General features: G+C 41.7%; 1 protein-coding gene across 2 annotated transcripts in view; it reads right to left on the bottom strand.

The window, feature by feature from the left end:
* Positions 1-4436, bottom strand: part of PPP1R21 (protein phosphatase 1 regulatory subunit 21) — a 63272-nt gene extending 58836 nt beyond the window's left edge. For both annotated transcript variants that reach the window (XM_019416141.2, XM_019416225.2), the window contains exon 1: positions 4304-4436. In XM_019416141.2, the coding sequence (XP_019271686.1) occupies positions 4304-4360 (57 nt within the window). In that variant the 5' untranslated portion in view covers positions 4361-4436. The remainder of the gene's footprint in view (positions 1-4303) is intronic.
* Between the last annotated feature and the right edge of the window lie 14623 nt (positions 4437-19059).

Here is a 19059-nt window from a genome sequence, read left to right as displayed (position 1 = left end):
CCTCAAAAAGAGCTTCAAAAAGATTAACTGAGGAAGAGCTAATACTGATACCATTCCTTGAGCAATGGTTCTCAAACTTTGGTGTGCATCAACATCATTGCACAGGTTTTTACACATAGATTGCTGGGTTTAACCACCAGTTTTAGATTCAGTAAGTCCCAGGTGGACCTGAGAATTTATAATTCTAACTCATTCCCAGACGCTGATGATGCTGGGGCCACACTTTGAAAGACACTGACCCAGAGTGAAACATACATTGAGAAAACAGAACTTGAAACATGCTTATACACATAACATGATGCCAGGCAGGGATACAGGAGCTCCTACAAAGAAAGCAGGCTGAAACCAACAGAGCCAGGACTCAGTGCTCTAAGCCTCTCTTCTCTATGAGGTATACCTGAGCATCAGAAGCAGACCAGGCCAGGGCACCTGGGTGGCTCACTCAGTTAATTGTCCAACTCCTGATTTTAGCTCAGGTCATGATCTCACAGCTCATGAGTTCAAGTCTCGAGTTGGGCTCTGCACTGACAGTGTGGAGCCTGCTTGGGATTCTCTCTCTCCCATGCTCTCTCTCTGCCCATCCCCTGCTTACACTCTAAATCTCTCTCTCTCAAAATAAATAAATAAACATTAAAGAAAAAAAAAGAAGAAGAATGGGGCGCCTGGGTGACTCAGTTAAGCATCCGACTTCAGCTCAGGTCATGATCTCATGATTCGTGAGTTTGAGCCCCACATAGGGCTCTGTGTTGACGGTTCGGAGCCTGGAGCCTGCTTCAGATTCTGTGTCTCCCTGTCTCTCTGCCCCTCCCCTGCTAGCACTCTGTCTCTCTCTCAAAAATAAATAATAAAACATTAAAAAAAAAAAAAAAAAAAAGCAGCAGCAGACCAAGCTGTGGAAGAGACACCATGTAAGAAATGATCTTTGATTCTTAATCTACAATGTAGTAACTGAGGCCTTGATTAGCTTTCCCTCACATCTTAAAGAAGTAGCTTGTATCTCTTACCAATTAACTCCATAAACCTCTAAAATTCAGTTGCCTACACCTTTTCCCTCCCCTGAACTTTATTAAACCTGAAATTTCAAAAGCCTCCAATGACCTCCTAATTGCCCAAACTACTAGGGTCTTAATCTCTACATTCACTGCCCTTTCCATTAACACTCAATATTTTAGCAATCAGCCTCAGAAATTCTCATCTGCTTTGGCCTCCCATGGTCCATCTTTTATCTAACTAAACTTTCAGTTTCCTTAATGGGAGCTCCTCAGACCATTTTTTTCCTTCTTGGGAGGGAAAAATATATGACCACAGTTCCCAGAAAGATATGGGCCCCTTCCTGGAAAACAGGCTGAGATCTGCATTAAATCAAAACAAAGAGATTCTGCAAATGTCCTTGGTTTAGGGATCATGCTTGTTGCTCTCTTGCTTTGTAGCCTCCTTCTACTGTTTATGAGGAAATCTTTTGTCTTCGTATCCTAAATAAGGAAAAAGACATAACTGGATTTCAACATTAGCCCACAATGTCTGCACCAGAGAAGGTAATAAAAGGCAGAAAGCCCCTTCCACAGGCTCAGAGCTGAAGGTGGCATAGATTTTACCTAGGAATTGCTTGGCACTAGAATTGACAGAGAATAAAAACACATGCAATCTTTTGACCAACCTCTGTTCTCTTACGTTCTGAAATTTCCATCACATTGCAATTAAAAAGATGAAAAATGGTCTAGCCTAATTGGGGAGATAAATAACCTCAAGTCTGGCAGACCTCCTTAGAGTCTCCTTAGCATCCCCTCCTTCTTTCACATGCTTCCCACCCATGTTCCCCAAAGAGTCTACCTAAAGTGTTCCACCCTGATTAACTCTTGCAGTTCAACTATTGTCTTCATAGGAACTATTCCAGAAGCTCTGGCCATTGTCCTGACTTTTAGCCAGTCCATCTCCACTAGAAATTTTCAGCAGTTACTCCAACAACACCTCAAGCTCCTATGTGAACAAGAGAACTTTAATGTGCCTGCCGACCTTAAAATTCTATAATTGCATCTAACCTTTAATACACCCCTTTACTCCAAACTGCCTCAACTTCCTGCCAGTGGCATCTGTCAGTAGCAGTCATATCCCCTCACCTCAGAACAGCAGGGTCAACTCTCAGTCTCCCCTCACTCACCACATCCCACAGAATCAATGAGACACCACGATAAGTGCCTCCTACACTCTACATTCTTCATAAATTTAGTGCTATGTACCAACAAAGCACTAAAAAAAAAGCTAAGTGAAAAGGTACTTTAATCATAATTCCTAAATCTAGGTCCTCCTCTCCACCTCAACAGTCACTAATTTGATTCAAGCCTGTATTACACTCCTCAAAACTATTCCAACAGCCTACAGTCTGGTCTTCTTTTCACCAATCTTTCCCTTTCAATTCATCCTCCACATAGTTACCAGTTCCCCTCCTAAAAGTAACACCATTACCCTGATTAAAAACCTTTGACATTACTCAAAAGATAAAGTTCAAACATATTTAACATCCACAACCCTTTATGATCAGGTCCAAATTAACTCTCCAACTATATTTCACCAATCTTGCCATGTATCTTAATGTGCTTTCGTGTCTGCAAACATAGCCCTTTCCCTTTGCCTGGGATGCTACCAACCCTCCCTCTTCCCTACTTCCCAGTTAACTTCTTCAACCCTTACCCTCCATCTCTTCTGTGCTCCCACTGAACCAACACTTGTCATACTGTATCATAAGGATGTACAATGTTCGAACATCCTATTAAAGGGTGCTCCTTAAACTGGAACTCTGCCTCCCTCAACAGACCATGGCGGGCCGTTCACAGAAAGCACATAATAAATGTCTGTTAAATGAAAGAGCATCTATATCCAAACAAATAAAATCTTCCAAGTTCGTAATACTTTGGGGAGGCTATGTAATTATTTCGGCAATGCAGTCACTGCTTAAGACATTTTTAGAACTCTCTTTGGCCATCTGGAATTGTCTTCTGAGATTGTTTACTCCCTGGAGAAGAAAATCAGTCCCTTTACTTTATATTCATAAAACATTTTCACCCACAAATAGTAGAGCCAAGTTTGAGTACCCTTCTTCACCGACCTTCTTCATCATATGGATGTTTCAAACAACTTCTGACCCTTTCAAACAAGAAAATATTCCCTCAAAGGTTGAAAACTTGCCATCACTGACATTGTGCTACAGGCTCTTAAGACCAATTCAAATGGAAATGCAACAAGTTTTGCCCGAGGTAGCATCAATGAATAAGTATCTTATCTCAAAAGACTCCCATTTGATGGTGAAAAGAGGTAAGTGTGTATGTTTAGGCACAGCTTTTATTTTTCAAACAATATTTCCTTTCACCTTGCTGAGGATTTGTTAAATGAAATCCTAAGGAAATAATGCATCCGTTTCTCCAAATTGTAAACAGGGGGCTAAGTCTTCCCATTGCCCCCATGATAAAAGGTCACAGAAAACTAAGCTTAATGAATGCTAAATCAATTTCTGAAGATGTGAGATTCTTTTATAACTTCATTAGAATATTCTTAGGGCAGCAACACCTTAGAAGCAGCACCACCCTTTTCCAAGGAAAGGGTTCCATCATTTAAAGACGGGTGCCATAAATACGACAAAGGGGCAGGTCCCTAGTTTGCTTAATTCAGCATGTATTGAGCACCCGGGTGCTCTGCCCCACTCCAGGTGACCGAGGGAAAAGAAAGAAAAAAGGACACAGCCCTAGCACTCAAGCTTTCAAAATCATCTCCAGACAACATCTTGCCAATGCACTGAATACATTCGTAACCACCCATCCCCAGTGAGACAGTTTACACGAATGGCTCTTTTCACCCTCCCGAATTGAGTGGGGACACATAAATCTCTTTTATCTTCATCTCATCTCTGTGAGAAGGAAGAAAGCTTCATCTTTCCCATCACTGGGCTGGGAAGATTGAGGAAGCAGCAGTGGAGGGGTTGGTCCTTACCCTTCCCTTCCCCTCCCGACTAGCACCAAAGGCAGAAGCCAGGAAGCTGACACCCCAGTCCCAAGCCCGCTAGTTTGGTGAGAAGCAAGAATCAAACTCCTGCTCCTTCCCGCAGAAACGCACACGGACCGAGACGCGGCCCGGCCCCATCTCCTGGGAGCTGCAGGTGGAGGCATGGTAATGGTGGACAGAGAAGCCAGAGGAGAGGAGGGGCAAGCGAGCGTGTCCCCTTCGCCGTTCCCCTCCGTCCCGACGAGTAGCTGCCAAGGCAACCCGAGGCCGCAGGGCCGGGGACCCCCTACTCCCCGCCCACGATGGATACCTTCGAGTACTCCTGAGCCAGCTTCTGGTACTTCCCCTGCAACTCTGCGGAGGCCATGGCCTCCCCCGCCCCGTCCAGGCCTGGCTGCCCAGGCCGCTCAGCCCCGCCCCCCGCCCCCAACCCAGACACGCTCCCCAGTTGGGCTCCGCCAGCGCCTGCCCGTTCGGCCACCGCCGCCGCGCCTCCTCCTCCACTTCCGGGTTCGCCGGGTGGGAGGAAGGCGGATGGGGACCAGGGGCGGGGCGACTACTGGGGGCGGGGCAGCGTCTGGGCGTCCCCGCCCCACCCTCCAGCGCCTGAGCACGTGCGTGCGCAGGCTCGCTGGCGCGCCAGGGCTTTGCCTCTAGGACCAGGGGGCGCCATCTTGTCGCATGGCCCAAGATGGCGGCCTAGACTGGAGAAGGAAAGAATCAAAAAAGGAAGAGAATGACGGGAGCCCACAGAATGGGCGGGGGACTGAGGAGAGAGGCGGTGGTTGCCAAGAGCAAAGGACCGGAAGAAGAAACATTCTAAGTGCATCAAGAATTCTGGCGGATCTTCTCTCCCCCCCACCCCCACCCCTGCTGGTTCTCATGGCAACCGTGTGGCGTTTGATGGTTATAGCTTTCAGAACGTACTTGGAGAGAAAGACCTTTATGTTCCTTTATCTCCTTATCCGGACATGGTAGCACCAGACATGCTTTGCGTTGTAAACTGTCAGACCTCCCCCAGACTTATAACGCTTGCTGCGGCCACCCTCTCCTGTTCCAGCCCAGACAAACCATTGGCTTATATTTTGACATTGAAGTTTTCTTTGTGAACACTCTCTACCCACTGTATCCGCTCACCCCGTCCCCATGATCACACCACATCAGAGTCTTTTTCAGTGAATTGGGTAAAAAGGCATTAGGAAATTTTAGGGAATGACTCCAGCCATTCCTGCAGATAGGGTGGATGATAACGACAAATAACTGGAGAACTGAAGCAAAAAATAGTCTGCGTGAGGTATTTTTTGCCGCTTTTCTTTAATTAAAAGCTTGCCTCCATTGATCTAATGGAGCATCTAGTGTATATTCGATATTGTTCTAGGCATTGCATTTATTGCAATATTAAAATGTTAATTGATAGAGGAATAAATAAGTGTGTCATGAATTACTACACAGCAGTTAAAACTAATGACCTAGATCTGTTTATGTCTGTATAAATCTGTATGTCAACATGACCAAATACTGTGTTAGCAAATTGCATTATACTGTAGCATGAAAAGATAAGTTTAAAAATAGAAAACATTTGTATTGTGCATGAACACGTGAAATGTAGGAAAAATAGGAAAACAAGAACTGGGCTGATACACATCAAATTCTGGATAGTGGTCGGTCACCTCTAGTGAGAAAAAGAGAAAAGGAAATGAAACAGGAGAACAAAGGAGCATAAACTTTATTTTTTTTAAAGTAAATATGACAGGATGCTAACATTATCTATGTAGTAGATACAGAGATCTTAGTTATATTGGCATTTTAGGATACTTGAAATTTTCCATGATTAAAAAAACTATTTGTGCCATCCTGGTTTCTTGTTCGGCTATCAGTAAACCTGGGATTTTATAGTGAAAGACTGAGCCTATATGAATTTTTTAGCCATTGCAATATATAAGAGGATTACAAACTTTAAAAAAAAATGTTTTTGTTTTTTAATTTACTAATAGCCAAGTCCTACGTCCCCCAAACTTTCAGAACAATCCTTTTAAATCATTATTATTAGTTTTCCATGACACCACCAAGCGGCAGAATTAAATATTGTAAGTATATTTTTCTGGCTTGTAATGTAATGGAATTTTCAATCGTTTAAACATAAACTGCCATCTCAGAAACAACATTCCAATGAAAGAATGTGCAACTTTGTCTAGAGAGCATGTGTGAGTTCATTTTATTGAAATGAGAAATTTACTTTCCACTGCTTGGTGTAGTTATTCTGTCAGATGCAGATGTAGTGTTTTCAAATCCCAATTGCTAAGTCTGAATTAATTCTCTCCCTCAAAAAACACCTTTAAGTGAGTGAAAAGGCAAGCCACAGAGTGGAAGAAGATGCTGGCAACATATATATCCAACAGAGGGCTCTTGGTCTCTTATTCAAATATATAAAGAACTCTTAAAAATCAATAAAGAGAAAGGCAATCAAAAACAAAAACAGGCAAGAGACTTCAACCAGCATTTCACAAAAGAAGATATACAAAAGTCCATTAAACATGCAAAATGGCATTCAGTTTTCATTAGCTATCAGGAGGAAGTGAAATTAAAACCACAGTGAGATACCATTTGCACCCACACAAATTGCTAAAGTTAAAAAGACTGTGTTAAGATACAGAACAGGATAAACTCTCATAAAATGCTGGTAGGAATATAAACTGGAAAAATCATTTAGGAAAAGATTTTGGTATTATTTACTCACCTGAAAAGGTACATATTCATGATCTAGCAATTTAACTCTTAGGTATACAGTAAAAAAAAAATGCATTTATTCACCAAGAATATTCATGCCAATATTATTAATAAAAGCCAAAAAATTATCTATTAACAGAATAGACAAATGACTGTACATTCATATGATGGAATACTAAACAGCAATTTTTGAAAAACAACTATAGGGGCGCCTGGGTGGCTCAGTCAGTTGAGTGTCCCACTTTGACTCAGGTCATGATCTCACGGTTCATCCTCTGTCTCCTTCTCTCTCTGCCCCTCCCTTGCTCATGCTCTCTCTCTCAAAAATAAAGTTAAAAAAATTTAAAAAAAAATAATAAAGTAAAAAAGCTGAACTATAGCTACAGCTAACTACTGGATGAATCTCAAAATACAATTCAGAACAAAAGAATACAGATCCCCCCAAAAAGTTATATTGCATAACTTCATTTATATAATGTTCAAAAAAAAATGGCAGAATTCAATTTTAAGGTTCAGGGATGTGTGCTTGGGTAATAAAACTAGGGGAAAAAAATAAGGAAGTGAAAACCATAACGTGAGAAACCTGATTGGAAGGGAGCATGAGATTGGACTTTGGGGGTGTTAGTGTTGTTTCTGTGTGAAAATTACACAGCTGTTAACTTTGTGATAACTCTTCATCAGGTACATTTCTGATTTGTGTACTTTTTTGTATGAGTGTTACATTTCATAATAGCAATTTTTTTTAAGTCTCAATTATCTCATATGCTTGCCGATAATAGTGCCCAGCCTGTAAACATTGTATAATTATGGAGAATAGTGTAAATGAAGGTTGCTTGGAATTACTGTAAATATGCAAGTGCTATGATGATCACTAAATCATTTAAAAATCATAATTGTTTGAGGATTTTTGTTTTCAGCTACAGGTATGAGAAACTGAACTCAAACTAGCTTGGACCCAAAGGGGGAATTTACTAGAAAGATGTGTGAATAGCTCACAGAAAAAACAGGAAAAAAAAAAAAAAAAAAAGGAGCACAGGATCTCAAGTACAACTTAGATCAAGGATCTGACTCTCACACTCTCAATTATGTGCTCCTTTCCTCAGGTCTTCCTTTACTTCCTCGAAGTAGCAAACCAAAGTGGCCCACTGGCCCTGAGCCTCCTGAAAGAGACTAAGCTGGTTAGTTCCAGTTTGAAAAATCCTAGGGAAGATCTCTGACTGGTCCAGCTTGGGTGAGATGCCCATCCTTGGCGCCATCAGCTCTGGCATGAATTCTCAGTCACAGAAGGACAGGCAGGTCACCTGGGAAACCCCTAGGTCCTGACCAAGCTGAGAGAGACTAGATAACTCTTTCCCCAAATGACTTCTATGGCAGATGTCACCAGGGTAAGCAAGGGACACACCACCACAGGGTCCAGTAGGGGCCAGAAAGCAATACCAGGACCCCTTGATGCAGACCCAAGGTTGCCTGCCCCACCTTCAAGGGTACAGTGTACTCTTCACAAACCTGGAAGCCACCTTGGGAGGTAAGAGAGAGGGGTCAAAACTCAGAATAAATGAGCTTTTCCTGAAAGGAGGGACTATTGTAAACTAAACTAACTAAATAAATAAACAAACAAACAAACCAACAAACAGTTTTGACTGAAGAGACTAGGTAATTATTAATAATTTATAATAATAATTATCATATAATTATTATGAATTAGGCTTTCCTCTTCCAACGAAGAAGAGATTGTAAGAGACCAGATCTGCCATAGAGAAAGGAAAGGCTCCATTTCTCTGCACATCTAAGCATACTATGAGCCAATTATAGTCACACAGCATAAGTAAGAAAAAGTTTTGGTTTGTGCTATTCAAAGTCCATCCTGAACAATAAAAGATCTGGCATAAAACAAGACGTGAGGACTTCTTCATGCATCACAAAAGGATAATGATGGAGAACAGAGCTGTTGGCCATTAGTTTAATGTTGAGGAATAGACAATATATATTAAATAAGATGTCTTAAAAACACACACACACACTTAAAATAAAGTTATTCACTGATGAAAATGTTGTGACCAGAGGTGTGCAGAAACCTAACCCTGTATTTTTTAACCTTGTTAATTGCTAATTCAGTGTTTATGGCAATTTTAGAATGTAACTATTTCGAAGTAATGGGAATCAAATGTAATGTACATACATTGAGAACAGTGTGGAACTTCCCGTGGTCACACAGTAACCAATTATGCCGTGGCTTACATAGAAGATATTGTCAATTTCTTGGTGCAAAAAGCCATATGTTTTCCATCTTAGCATACATTTGAAAATCAAGAACTTCTTTCAAGCTTCAAAGCTCTATCTTTTGAAATCCTACATTCTATTCATAATAACCTGCTGTATGTAGCAGCTCCCACAACATTGAAAAACCAGCTAACCCCACCCACATTTCCCCACACAGACGTTAAGATAACTAAGTAACGATTTTCTCTGGTCTAGTTTCACAATTCCCATGGCTCCTCACCCACCACACCTACTACTAAGATAATGAACAACAAAGAGACTTTGCATGGGTGAATGTAAGGAAAGGACTAAAGAAGGCGACCTTTGGGCCTTTTGTTACAGCATGTTGTCCTTGTGTTTTCTATGTTTTTAATCCAGTGGGAAAATGCATATTACTGTACAGTGAAATTAAAGAAGTGGGGGAGAAAGAAAAGAACTTTCTTCCACTTAATTTTCTCTTGAGCAGCTAGCTCCAAAGTTCAGGTTTTGTAATGAGCACACAGTGAGGCAAAATCTGAACAGAATCTGATGATTTGCAACTTTGAGGAGCTCTATTAAAAATAGGAATTCTGGACTTGAAGTTTTGCAAGTCTTTCCTTTGGTGGTGCCCTAAGGCTTTGCCTCCCTCAGTCACAGTAAGACAGAAGAAAGACAGAATAAACACAGAACCCTGTGACGTAGCTTGTCCAAAGTTACATGGCAGGCACTGGTAGAATCATGACTAGAATCCAGGTCCTTTGCCTCTATTACAGGCTGTATTTTCTGTAAAGTTAAGTGAGACATCTTTTACTATTTATCTTAAACGATCAGAAGGTGAATGAGTCCTAAATTAGGCGTGAGGATGCCAAAGGGTGCATTATACTCCTTCCTTGGTATTTATTTGGACTTGTGCCTTCATGAAATAGATACCATTGGAGCTCTTTAAAGGGAAGGGGCAGAGGTTGGTCTAAGAATGCAGGGGTTTGCACAATAAGAACCACCTCACATCTGTCAGAATGGCTAAAATTAACATCTCAGGTAACAACAGATGTTGGCAGGGATGTATAGAAAGAGGAACCCTTTTGCACTGCGGGTGGGAATGCAAACTTGTGCAGCCACTCTGGAAAACAGGGTGGAAGGTCCTCAAAAAATTAAAAATAGAACTATCCTATCATCCAGAAATTATACTACTAGGTATTTATCCAAAGGATACAAAAATGATAATACAAAGGGGCACATGCACCCCAATGTTTATAGCACTGCTATCAACAATAGCCAAAGTATACAAAGAGACCAAATGTCCATTAATCGATGACTGGATAAAGAAGATATGTGGTATATATACAATGTAATATTACTCAGTGATGAAAAAGAATGAAATCTTGCCATTTGCAACAACGTGAATGGAACTAGAGTGTATTATGCTAAGTGAAATAAGCCAGTCAGAGAAAGACAAAAATATTATTTCACTCATCTGTGGAATTTAAGAAACAAAACAGGTGAACATAGTTGAAGGGAAGCAAAAACAAGATAAAAACAGAGAGGAAGACAAACCATAAGAGACTCTTAAATACAGAGAACTGAGGGTTGCTGGAGGGGTGTTGGGAAGGGGGATGGGCTAAATGGGGGATGGGCATTAAGGAGGGCACTTGTTGGGATGAGCATTGGGTGTTTCATGTCAGTGATGAATCACTAAATTCTACTCCTGAAACCATTACTACACTATACGTTAACTAACTTGGATTTAAATTTAAAAAATTAATTTAAAAAATAATAAAGAAGAAGAAAGAAACAACTTCTGCTCTTAGAAGTAAATTCTTAATTATGTAAAAAAAAATAATAATGCAGGGGTTTGTTTCATAATCCAAGGACAAAGTCTGGGGGCAGGGAGGGTAGCAGAAACATTTTACTTCTCATTCTTTATATCACCCCTGCTCCTCTGTATCTTGGCTTCATTATTGTTTTTTCCCTTCTCTTTTTTTTTTAAATTTTTTTTTTTACGTTTATTCATTCTTGAAAGACAGAGACATGGTGCGAGCAAGGGAGGGGCAGAGAGAGAGGGAGACACAGAATCTGAAGCAGGCTCCAGGCTCTGAGCTGTCAGCACAGAGCCCAACACGGGTCTCAAACCCACAAACCGTGAGATCATGACCTGAGCCAAAGCCGGATGCTTAACCGACTGAGCCACCTAGGCACCCCTTTCCCTTCTGTTAAGACTGGTTTTCTCTGTGTCCGAGTCTGATGGGAGGAAATGGTCACAAACACCCAGATTTCTATAAATTAACCTACTACATCTTTTTTAAGTTCGTGACTTTTTATTATGGACAGTTTTACAAACACATACAAAAGAAGAGAGGATAATATAATGAGCTCCCATGTATCTGTAACATAGCTTTAACAGTGATGGACTCTGGCCTACAACCCCATCCATGTTCTCCCACCCCACTTGATTAACTTGAAACAAATCCCATTCATCGTATTATTTTATACCTAATGTTTCATTATGTACCTCTAAAAGACTCCTTAGTTTACATTATTATTAACGAAAGTGCGTACTTTATTAGTATTCTTAGTCTTTACTAATGTTCTGTTTTTGTTTGTTTGTTTGGGGTTCATATTGTAACTTTTTATTTACTCTTCCAGATGGAGAGTTTTCAAATTCAAACACAAATCTTTTTTTTTTTTTCATTGAAGTATAGGTGACACAATGTTACATTACTTTCAGGTGTAGGACATACTGACTCAGCAAGTCTATGCATCCTGCTGTGCTCCCACCAAGAGTAGCTTCCATCTCCTGATGTCCATTTTCTGGTCCTCTTGGCTGTAACAGTTTCTTGGGCTTTCCTTGTTTTTGATGACCTGGACAGTTTTGAGTAGTACTCCTCAGGTATTTTGTAGAGTGTGCCTCAATTGGGATTTATCTAATGTTTTCTCATAATTAGACTGGAGTTGGCTAGGTTTTTGGAAAGAAGACCAAAGAGGTAAAGTGCCATTCTTAGTGCCATATCATAGATCACATCAAGGGCAATACAAGCAACATGGTAATCTTGATCATCATGATAACCTACGAGGTGTTAATCTCAATCATTTATTAGACTTTGGTATTAGGGAGTTCCATTTACTTAAGCAAGGAGCCTCTTCTTTCTCCATTCTTCTGCCTTTAAATTCTGATTTTGCTCTTTCTCTGGAGTGCTGGCCCATACACTGGCTGTAAAACAAAGGATATATGTTGAGGGACAATAGGTGATAAAACCAGATATGGGAAAACAGGATGTACTGACCTTTTTCATTTTGTTTTTTGAGTAACTTCTATGCCCAACTTGGGGCTCGAACTCATGACCCTGAGATCAAGAGTTGCATGCTCTACCATCTGAGCCAGCCAAGTGCCTCACATATTAGCTTTAAAAAGTTTGTCCTTTTGGCAAGGGATGGAGGGGAGGTAGAAGAGATGGAGAGTAAAGATTTAGCTTTTACATTTTTCAAAGTCCTCTCCTGAATTCAGTAGTATGGGCATGCTCAGTGTGTGTGTGTGTGTGTGTGTGTGTGTGTGTGTGTGGTGATCGTGGTGGTGGTGGTAGTAGAGTAGAACACACATCACATAAAATTGATAATTTTAACCATTTTTAGGTGCACATTCAGTGGCATTAAATATACTCATATTTTTGTGCAACACCATCCAGGTCCAGAACTTTTTCATCTTTCCAAACTGAAATTCCATATTGTTAAACCCTAACCCCACACTTCCTTCTCCTCCCAGGCACTGGCAACCACCAGGCTATTTTCTTTTCCTCTGAATTCGACTACTATAACATCTCGTGTAAGTGGAATTCTACAACCCTTGTCCTTTTGTGCCTGGCTTATTTTACTTAGCATATGATCATGTTTCATCTATGTTGGAGCATGTGTCCAAATTTCATTCCATTTTAAGACTGAATAATACACTACATCTTATTTATCCATTCATGCATAAATAAACATTTTTTAATTAATAGCCATCCTAATGGGCATCAAGCAGTATCTCACTGCGGTTTTGATTTGCATTTTCCTAATGATTGTGATGCTGAATATCCTTTCATGTGCTTATTGGCATCCTTAATTTTTAAAGATGCTTTACCCTTGTCTATTGTTTATTTGCATACTGCACTGCAAATTTCACCATCTTGCTCCTTGCCAGTGTCACACAGAGGGGCAGAGTAAGGACACAAGCCCCTCTGACTCTGTAAGTGGCCCTCTGGGGACAGATTTGAACTGCCTTTCTCTACAGCTCTACAAATAGTACCAATCAGCAGGCCTCAGCTGAAGCAACTGAGGCTACCTAAAAATGGCCTCCAAACTGTCCTCTCTGACTCTAGGCCACCCTCCTTGTTGCCATAGATTGCTAGCTTCACAGATTAGGAACGGTTTCCTATTCCCATAGGAAAACACCTAATCCTTAGGCCCTGCCCTCCTTTCCCACACTGCTTCACTGCTCATGATTTTCTTTTCTTTCTTTCTTTCTTTCTTTCTTTCTTTCTTTCTTTCCTTCTTTCTTTTTTTTTTTTTTGTGTGTGTGTGTTTATTTTAGTTTTGAGAGTGAGAGACAGAGTGTGAGCAGGGGAGGAGCAGAGAGAGAGGGAGACACAGAATCTGAGGCAGGCTCCAGGCTCTGAGCTGTCAGCACAGAGCCCGACTTGGGGCTCAAACCACGAATCATGACCTGAGCTGAAGTGGGATGCTTAACTGACTGAGCCACCAAATTCCCTTCAATACTTGTGATTTTCAATCTGCCTCCTCAGCACTCTTCTGTCTGTGTGTGCACCCCTTCTCTTGCTCTAAATGGCTTCCCTGCTCCCCGCCATCTGGACAAATACTTCACCATAGTAACTCCTTCTCCTCCTTCTCAGTTATCCTTTCTCTGAAGTCCTTTAGCACTTTAAAAATCTGGACTATTATTGGCATTTCTTTTCTTTACATTATTATTATACCACGTTTTAAGACATGTGCCCTCAACTAAACTGCAAAGCTTTAGGACAAGAACTGTATCTTACTCAGAATTTTACATTCAGTGATGCCTGGAAATAAACACATGTCCAGGTTTGCCCCCAGATGTGCCTGCAGCACCTGGAGGGGTGTGAGGGGCAGTCCATCATCAGAGGGAAAGCAGTCTCATCACGCTCCCACAAACACAAAATGCTTCCTTACTCTCCCCATTGCATTTCTCCCAGTTAGACTTGTCTTGGATGGGCTCCCAGTTTTGTCCTCCTGCTCTGAGCTGTCTTCTTCTCCTCTCCTTCCTCCACCGCTCCTCCTCCACATTTCCACACTTTCTCCTCTGCACAGCTCTTGGTTCCATGACAGAGGTCCATCCTCCATTCCATGAGCTCAGTGGAGTCTTTTGGCCTGTCAGAGTCTTCAGAGCAGAGTACATACAAGGCAATCTATTTTTTCTTTATTTAAGAAAATATTGCTTATGTTGACTGCATCCCAAAACATAACTTGAGTGCTTGTTGGGCTACCAAGTCTCTGTCTCTTTTCTTTTCCTTGCCAAGAATTCCCCCTCTCCACCAATGGCACAGGAAAAAAAAAACAACAAAAACAAAACAAAACCCTGACTTGCCACATACAGAGTACATATATTTGTATAGCCTTGCATTTGAAGAAAAAAGATTGTTATACGCTATGTCCTTTCCAAGCCAATCCGTTAGCAGGACCCAAATCTCTCCACTATTTCCCATCTCCATTGCTGTCATCTCTTGTCTAGAGGCCTGAAAAAGCTTCCCAGCTGGTCTCCCTGATTCCATCCTTGCCCAACTACAATCTTTTCTCCACCCAGCTTCCAGAGTGATCTTTTATTTATTTTTTTAATTGTTTTTAACATTTATTTGTTATTGAGAGACAGAGAGAGACAGAGCATGAGCATGGGAGGGGCAGAGAGAGGGGGAGACACAGAATGTGAAGCAAGCTCCAGGCTCTGAGCTGTCAGCACAGAGCCCGATGTGGGGCTCGCACTCACAAACCGTGAGATTGTGACCTGAGCCGAAGTTGGACGCTTAACTGGCTGAGCCACCCAGGAGCCCCTGGAGTGATCTTTTAAAACATACCACTCTTCTTAAAACCCTCATGATTTCCCAGAGCACTTAGAACAAAATTCAAATTCCTTACCACGCTAATAAGCCTTTATGTGATCTTGTTCCTGTGACCTCCCCATTTCATGTAATAGTTATCCATTGCTGCATAACACAACACCTCAAAACTTGGTGACTTCAAACAGTAATGCTTTATCATTTCTCATGATTCTGTAGGTTTTTCTGCTGGTCTCTCCTAAGACCACAGTTGCAGTCACATTGACGGTGCAACCGTGGCCAGTGGGTCCAAATGCCTCATTTACCTGTCAGGAAAGTGATGTTTAGTATTGACTGGGCTCCTCAGTTCTCCCCTTGTGGCCTCTTAGTAAGCTAGTAAGCTTAGTGAGCTTCTTCACAGCACAGAAAGGTTCCAAGAGCATGATGGCAAAGCCTCAAGGCTCCTTAAGGTCCAGGCTCTAGAATTTGTACATCACTTTTGCCATAAGCTATTGATCAAAGTAAGTTACACAACCAGAGCATACTCATGGGGTGGAGAAAGACACACTACCTCTCGATGGAAGGAGCAGGAACATTCATTGCAAAGGAACGTGGACAAAGGGAAGCCTGATCCACTGGGGGCCAATATTAGAGCAATCTACTGCCCCTCCTACACTGCTCTCTTTCTGTTTCTCAAAACATGCCAATCTTCAGAAACTTTTACTTTTTTTTTCCTCCAGTGGCATGCCATGTCTCTGTAGGAAGAATGTATGAGGATAGATGTGGTTGAAAGAGGGAACTGGATATGAGACTTATTTCAAGTTGAGTCTGAACAGTGAACACATTGTATTTATTTGGGATGGTTTGAGTATGCTAACCCCCGATCCCCCACCAGCTCTTCCTTGGTTCTGCTGTTCATTGTACATGGCCAGCCTTTCCCAGATCTGGGCACGGTGGCCTCCTTCTCATCATTCAGGTCTTAGCCCCACACTTTACCTTTTCAGAGAGACATTCTATGACCACCTACTAAAATACCTGCCTTCATCTCTCTCTGCTTTATTGTTATAGTTCCTTTATAACACTTACTGCCACCTGAAATTACTGGAAGCAAATTAGTAGCTTTCATGAAATCCACCTTGTATCTCACCTTCTAGGGCTCTAAGCACCTTCTCCGGCAGGCCTCTAGGGCTGCAATCTGTTCAGAGCTAGCTGCCAATATCTCTCAACATCCTTGTGCTAGACAGAATAATGGCCTCCCAGATGTCCACATTCTAGTTTCTGGCACTTATGTATACGTTGGGTTACATAGCAAAGGAAAATTGAGGCTGCTAATCAGCTAGCCAAAGACAGAACCAGAGAGATGGCAGTGTGACAAGGCACTGGCCCAACACTGCTGGCTTTGCAGATGGAGGAAGGTGGTCACAAACCAGGGAATGCAGGTGGCCTCTAGAAGCTGGAGAAAGGAGAAAAAAGATTCTCCTTGGGGCCTCCAAAAGGAACACAGCTCAGGGTACCTGGGTGGCTCAGTCAGTTGAGTGTCTGACTTCAGCTTAGGTCATGATCTCAAGGCTCATGGGTTTGAGCCCTGCGTCTGTCTCTGTGCTGACAGCTTGGAGCCTGGAGCCTTCAGATTCTGGATCTCCCTCTCTCTGCCCCTCCCCTGCTCACACTCTGGTCTCTCTCTTTCTAAAAAATAAATAAACATTAAAAGATTAAAAATAAAAAGGAACACAGCTCTGCTAAACCATTGAATTTAGTTCAGTGAGACCCCTTTCTGACTTCTGACCTCCAGAACAGTGAAATAATAAATTTGTGTTATTTTAAACCACTTAGCTTGGAGTAATTTGTTATACCAGTAACAGGAAATGAAATAACCCCCACTGCTGAGATAAGGAAAGAACTCATAATGCTACACCTAGTTCCTTTCTTCTCCTGTGCCCTGAGTCCATTGACCATCCCAGGCTCAGAGCATCATCAAAGCCATATTATTCCAAGTCCCCAGGCACATATTGTATATCACAATGTCTACACTGCAGTATTACAAAGGGTGAAACAGTGGTGTGCTAGAGCAGGCTCACACTAACTTGTCAGAGCTGGCTGTTAAATGTTCAGAAATGGTGCAAGCCAGTTATTAAACACAGCCATTATTAAAAATTAAATTATATAAACATATAATTAAATAAGTTATATTACAAAGATAAATACTTAAAACTCATCACTTCTTTATTTCACTGTATTTAACCAGTGTCTGTGCTTTTGAAATTATTTACTCTCATTGTATCTGTATGATGAAGATACCATATAATGGTGTACAAGGCATAGGTTTGTAAATTCTGCATTCAGCGACCTCATGCAGGTAGCTTGAAACTGGCCACTATGGGAGTATTTACCGTTTATGATGGGAAACAGGCAAATACTACTAATCCGGGCTTCCCCCTGACACCAGAGCCAGTTATACATTTGCCACCTGTGCATAGGGGCAGGTGGTGTCTGACTTTAGGGTGTCGCCTCCAACTTCAGCGTTTTCCTTGTATGTCTCATCACAAAGTCTGTTAACGTCTGTGCAAGACAAGTCCAGGGAACCACTGAGGCAAAATTCATCTGCTAGGCCCTTTGAGACCTCATGGCATCAGGGTCTAATTTATTTTTGTTTTCCTAAAGGAATGGGGGCTTAGTAAATGCCAACTGAATACAGAAATCAATCCATGGTTTCGTCAGGGTTAAAGAGTGAAACCTAGAGGGGCCTGGGTGGCTCAGTCAGTTGAGAGCCCTACTCTGGATTTTGGCTCAGGTCACGATCCCAGATCCCAGGGGCGTGGGATGGAGCCCCGTATTGGGCTGGGCGCTAGGCATGGAGCCTGCTTAGGATTCTGTCTCTCTTTCCCTCTGCCCCTCTCCCTTCCTCCCTCTCTTTCTCTCTCCCTCTCTCTCTCTCTCTCTCTCTCTCTCTCTCAAAAAAGTGAAACGTAACTAGAATAAGGCCCCTTGGGTTGCACAATGACTGGCACTATTATTTTCGGTGTAACTATTTACTTATTATGAAAATGAGTTAAATTTCATTATTAGTTCATGAACTTAAATCAATAGGAAATGTTCCTTAAATGTTAGTAACTGTTATCACTACCATTATTACCCTTTAGCCCACAATCTCTCCAAGTCCAAGTGTTCCTGTATATCAGGTTTCTGTTTCTCTAAGCAAGGTGAGGGGATTCTTATTTGTATGCTTGGAGTAGTACTTGACTGGGAGAACTTTTCTTGTCTCGGGCTTTTTAAAAGTTTCTAACAATCAATAAGCCAAACTAAAAATTTTCACTAGAAAATTAGAGACAAATAGTTAAGTATTTTTCCTGCCTGTCCTATACAACAGTGAGAGAACGTTGTTAAAGGAAGTCTCTTTTTACAGAAGAATTCCATGCAATAAATGTGGAGGGTTGATAGAATTTTTTAAAAAAGCAACATTCTGCAATTCCTAACAAAAATTCAAGGCAAAGATCATTTGAAACCATTAGATGAAGGGCTAATGGGGAGGATCAGGCCGCCACCCTCCTGGATCTACTGATCAGTCTTTTTTTTTTTTTTTTATGTTTATTTATATTTGAGAGAGAGAGAGAGAGAGAGAGAGAGAGAGAGAGAGAATGAGTGGGGGAGGGGCAGAGAGAGGGAGACACAGAATCTGAAGCCGGTTCCAGGCTCTGAGCTGCAAGCTGTCAGCACAGAACCCAACACGGGGCTGGAACCCACAAACAGGGAGATCATGACCTGAGCCAAAGTCAGATGTTCAACCGACCTAGCCACCCAGGCACCCCTCTACTGATCAACCTTAATGTCTTAAGAGTGAGGAAACCGTGTCACTTCTGTGCCTTCCAATGAGATGTAAGATGGAGCACACAGTGCCAAATCTGAAGCATTCAGTATTTAAACTGAATCTCATCCAGGTTTTAGACCAAACGTCTAGTTTATAGGCAACCCAGGGGTGAGAGGGACAAGTTAAGTGACACCTCAGGGAGGCTCTGTCACCTCATTCTGCTGGGCATATGCAGAATGCAGAACTACTACTACT

Source organism: Panthera pardus, unplaced genomic scaffold (assembly GCF_024362965.1).
Source record: "Panthera pardus isolate Hobbes unplaced genomic scaffold, ASM2436296v1 HiC_scaffold_25, whole genome shotgun sequence".
In the NCBI taxonomy this organism is placed as follows: Eukaryota; Metazoa; Chordata; class Mammalia; order Carnivora; family Felidae; genus Panthera; species Panthera pardus.
Note: the sequence above shows the minus strand (reverse complement) of the source record. Positions and strands in the feature narration are given on the sequence as shown.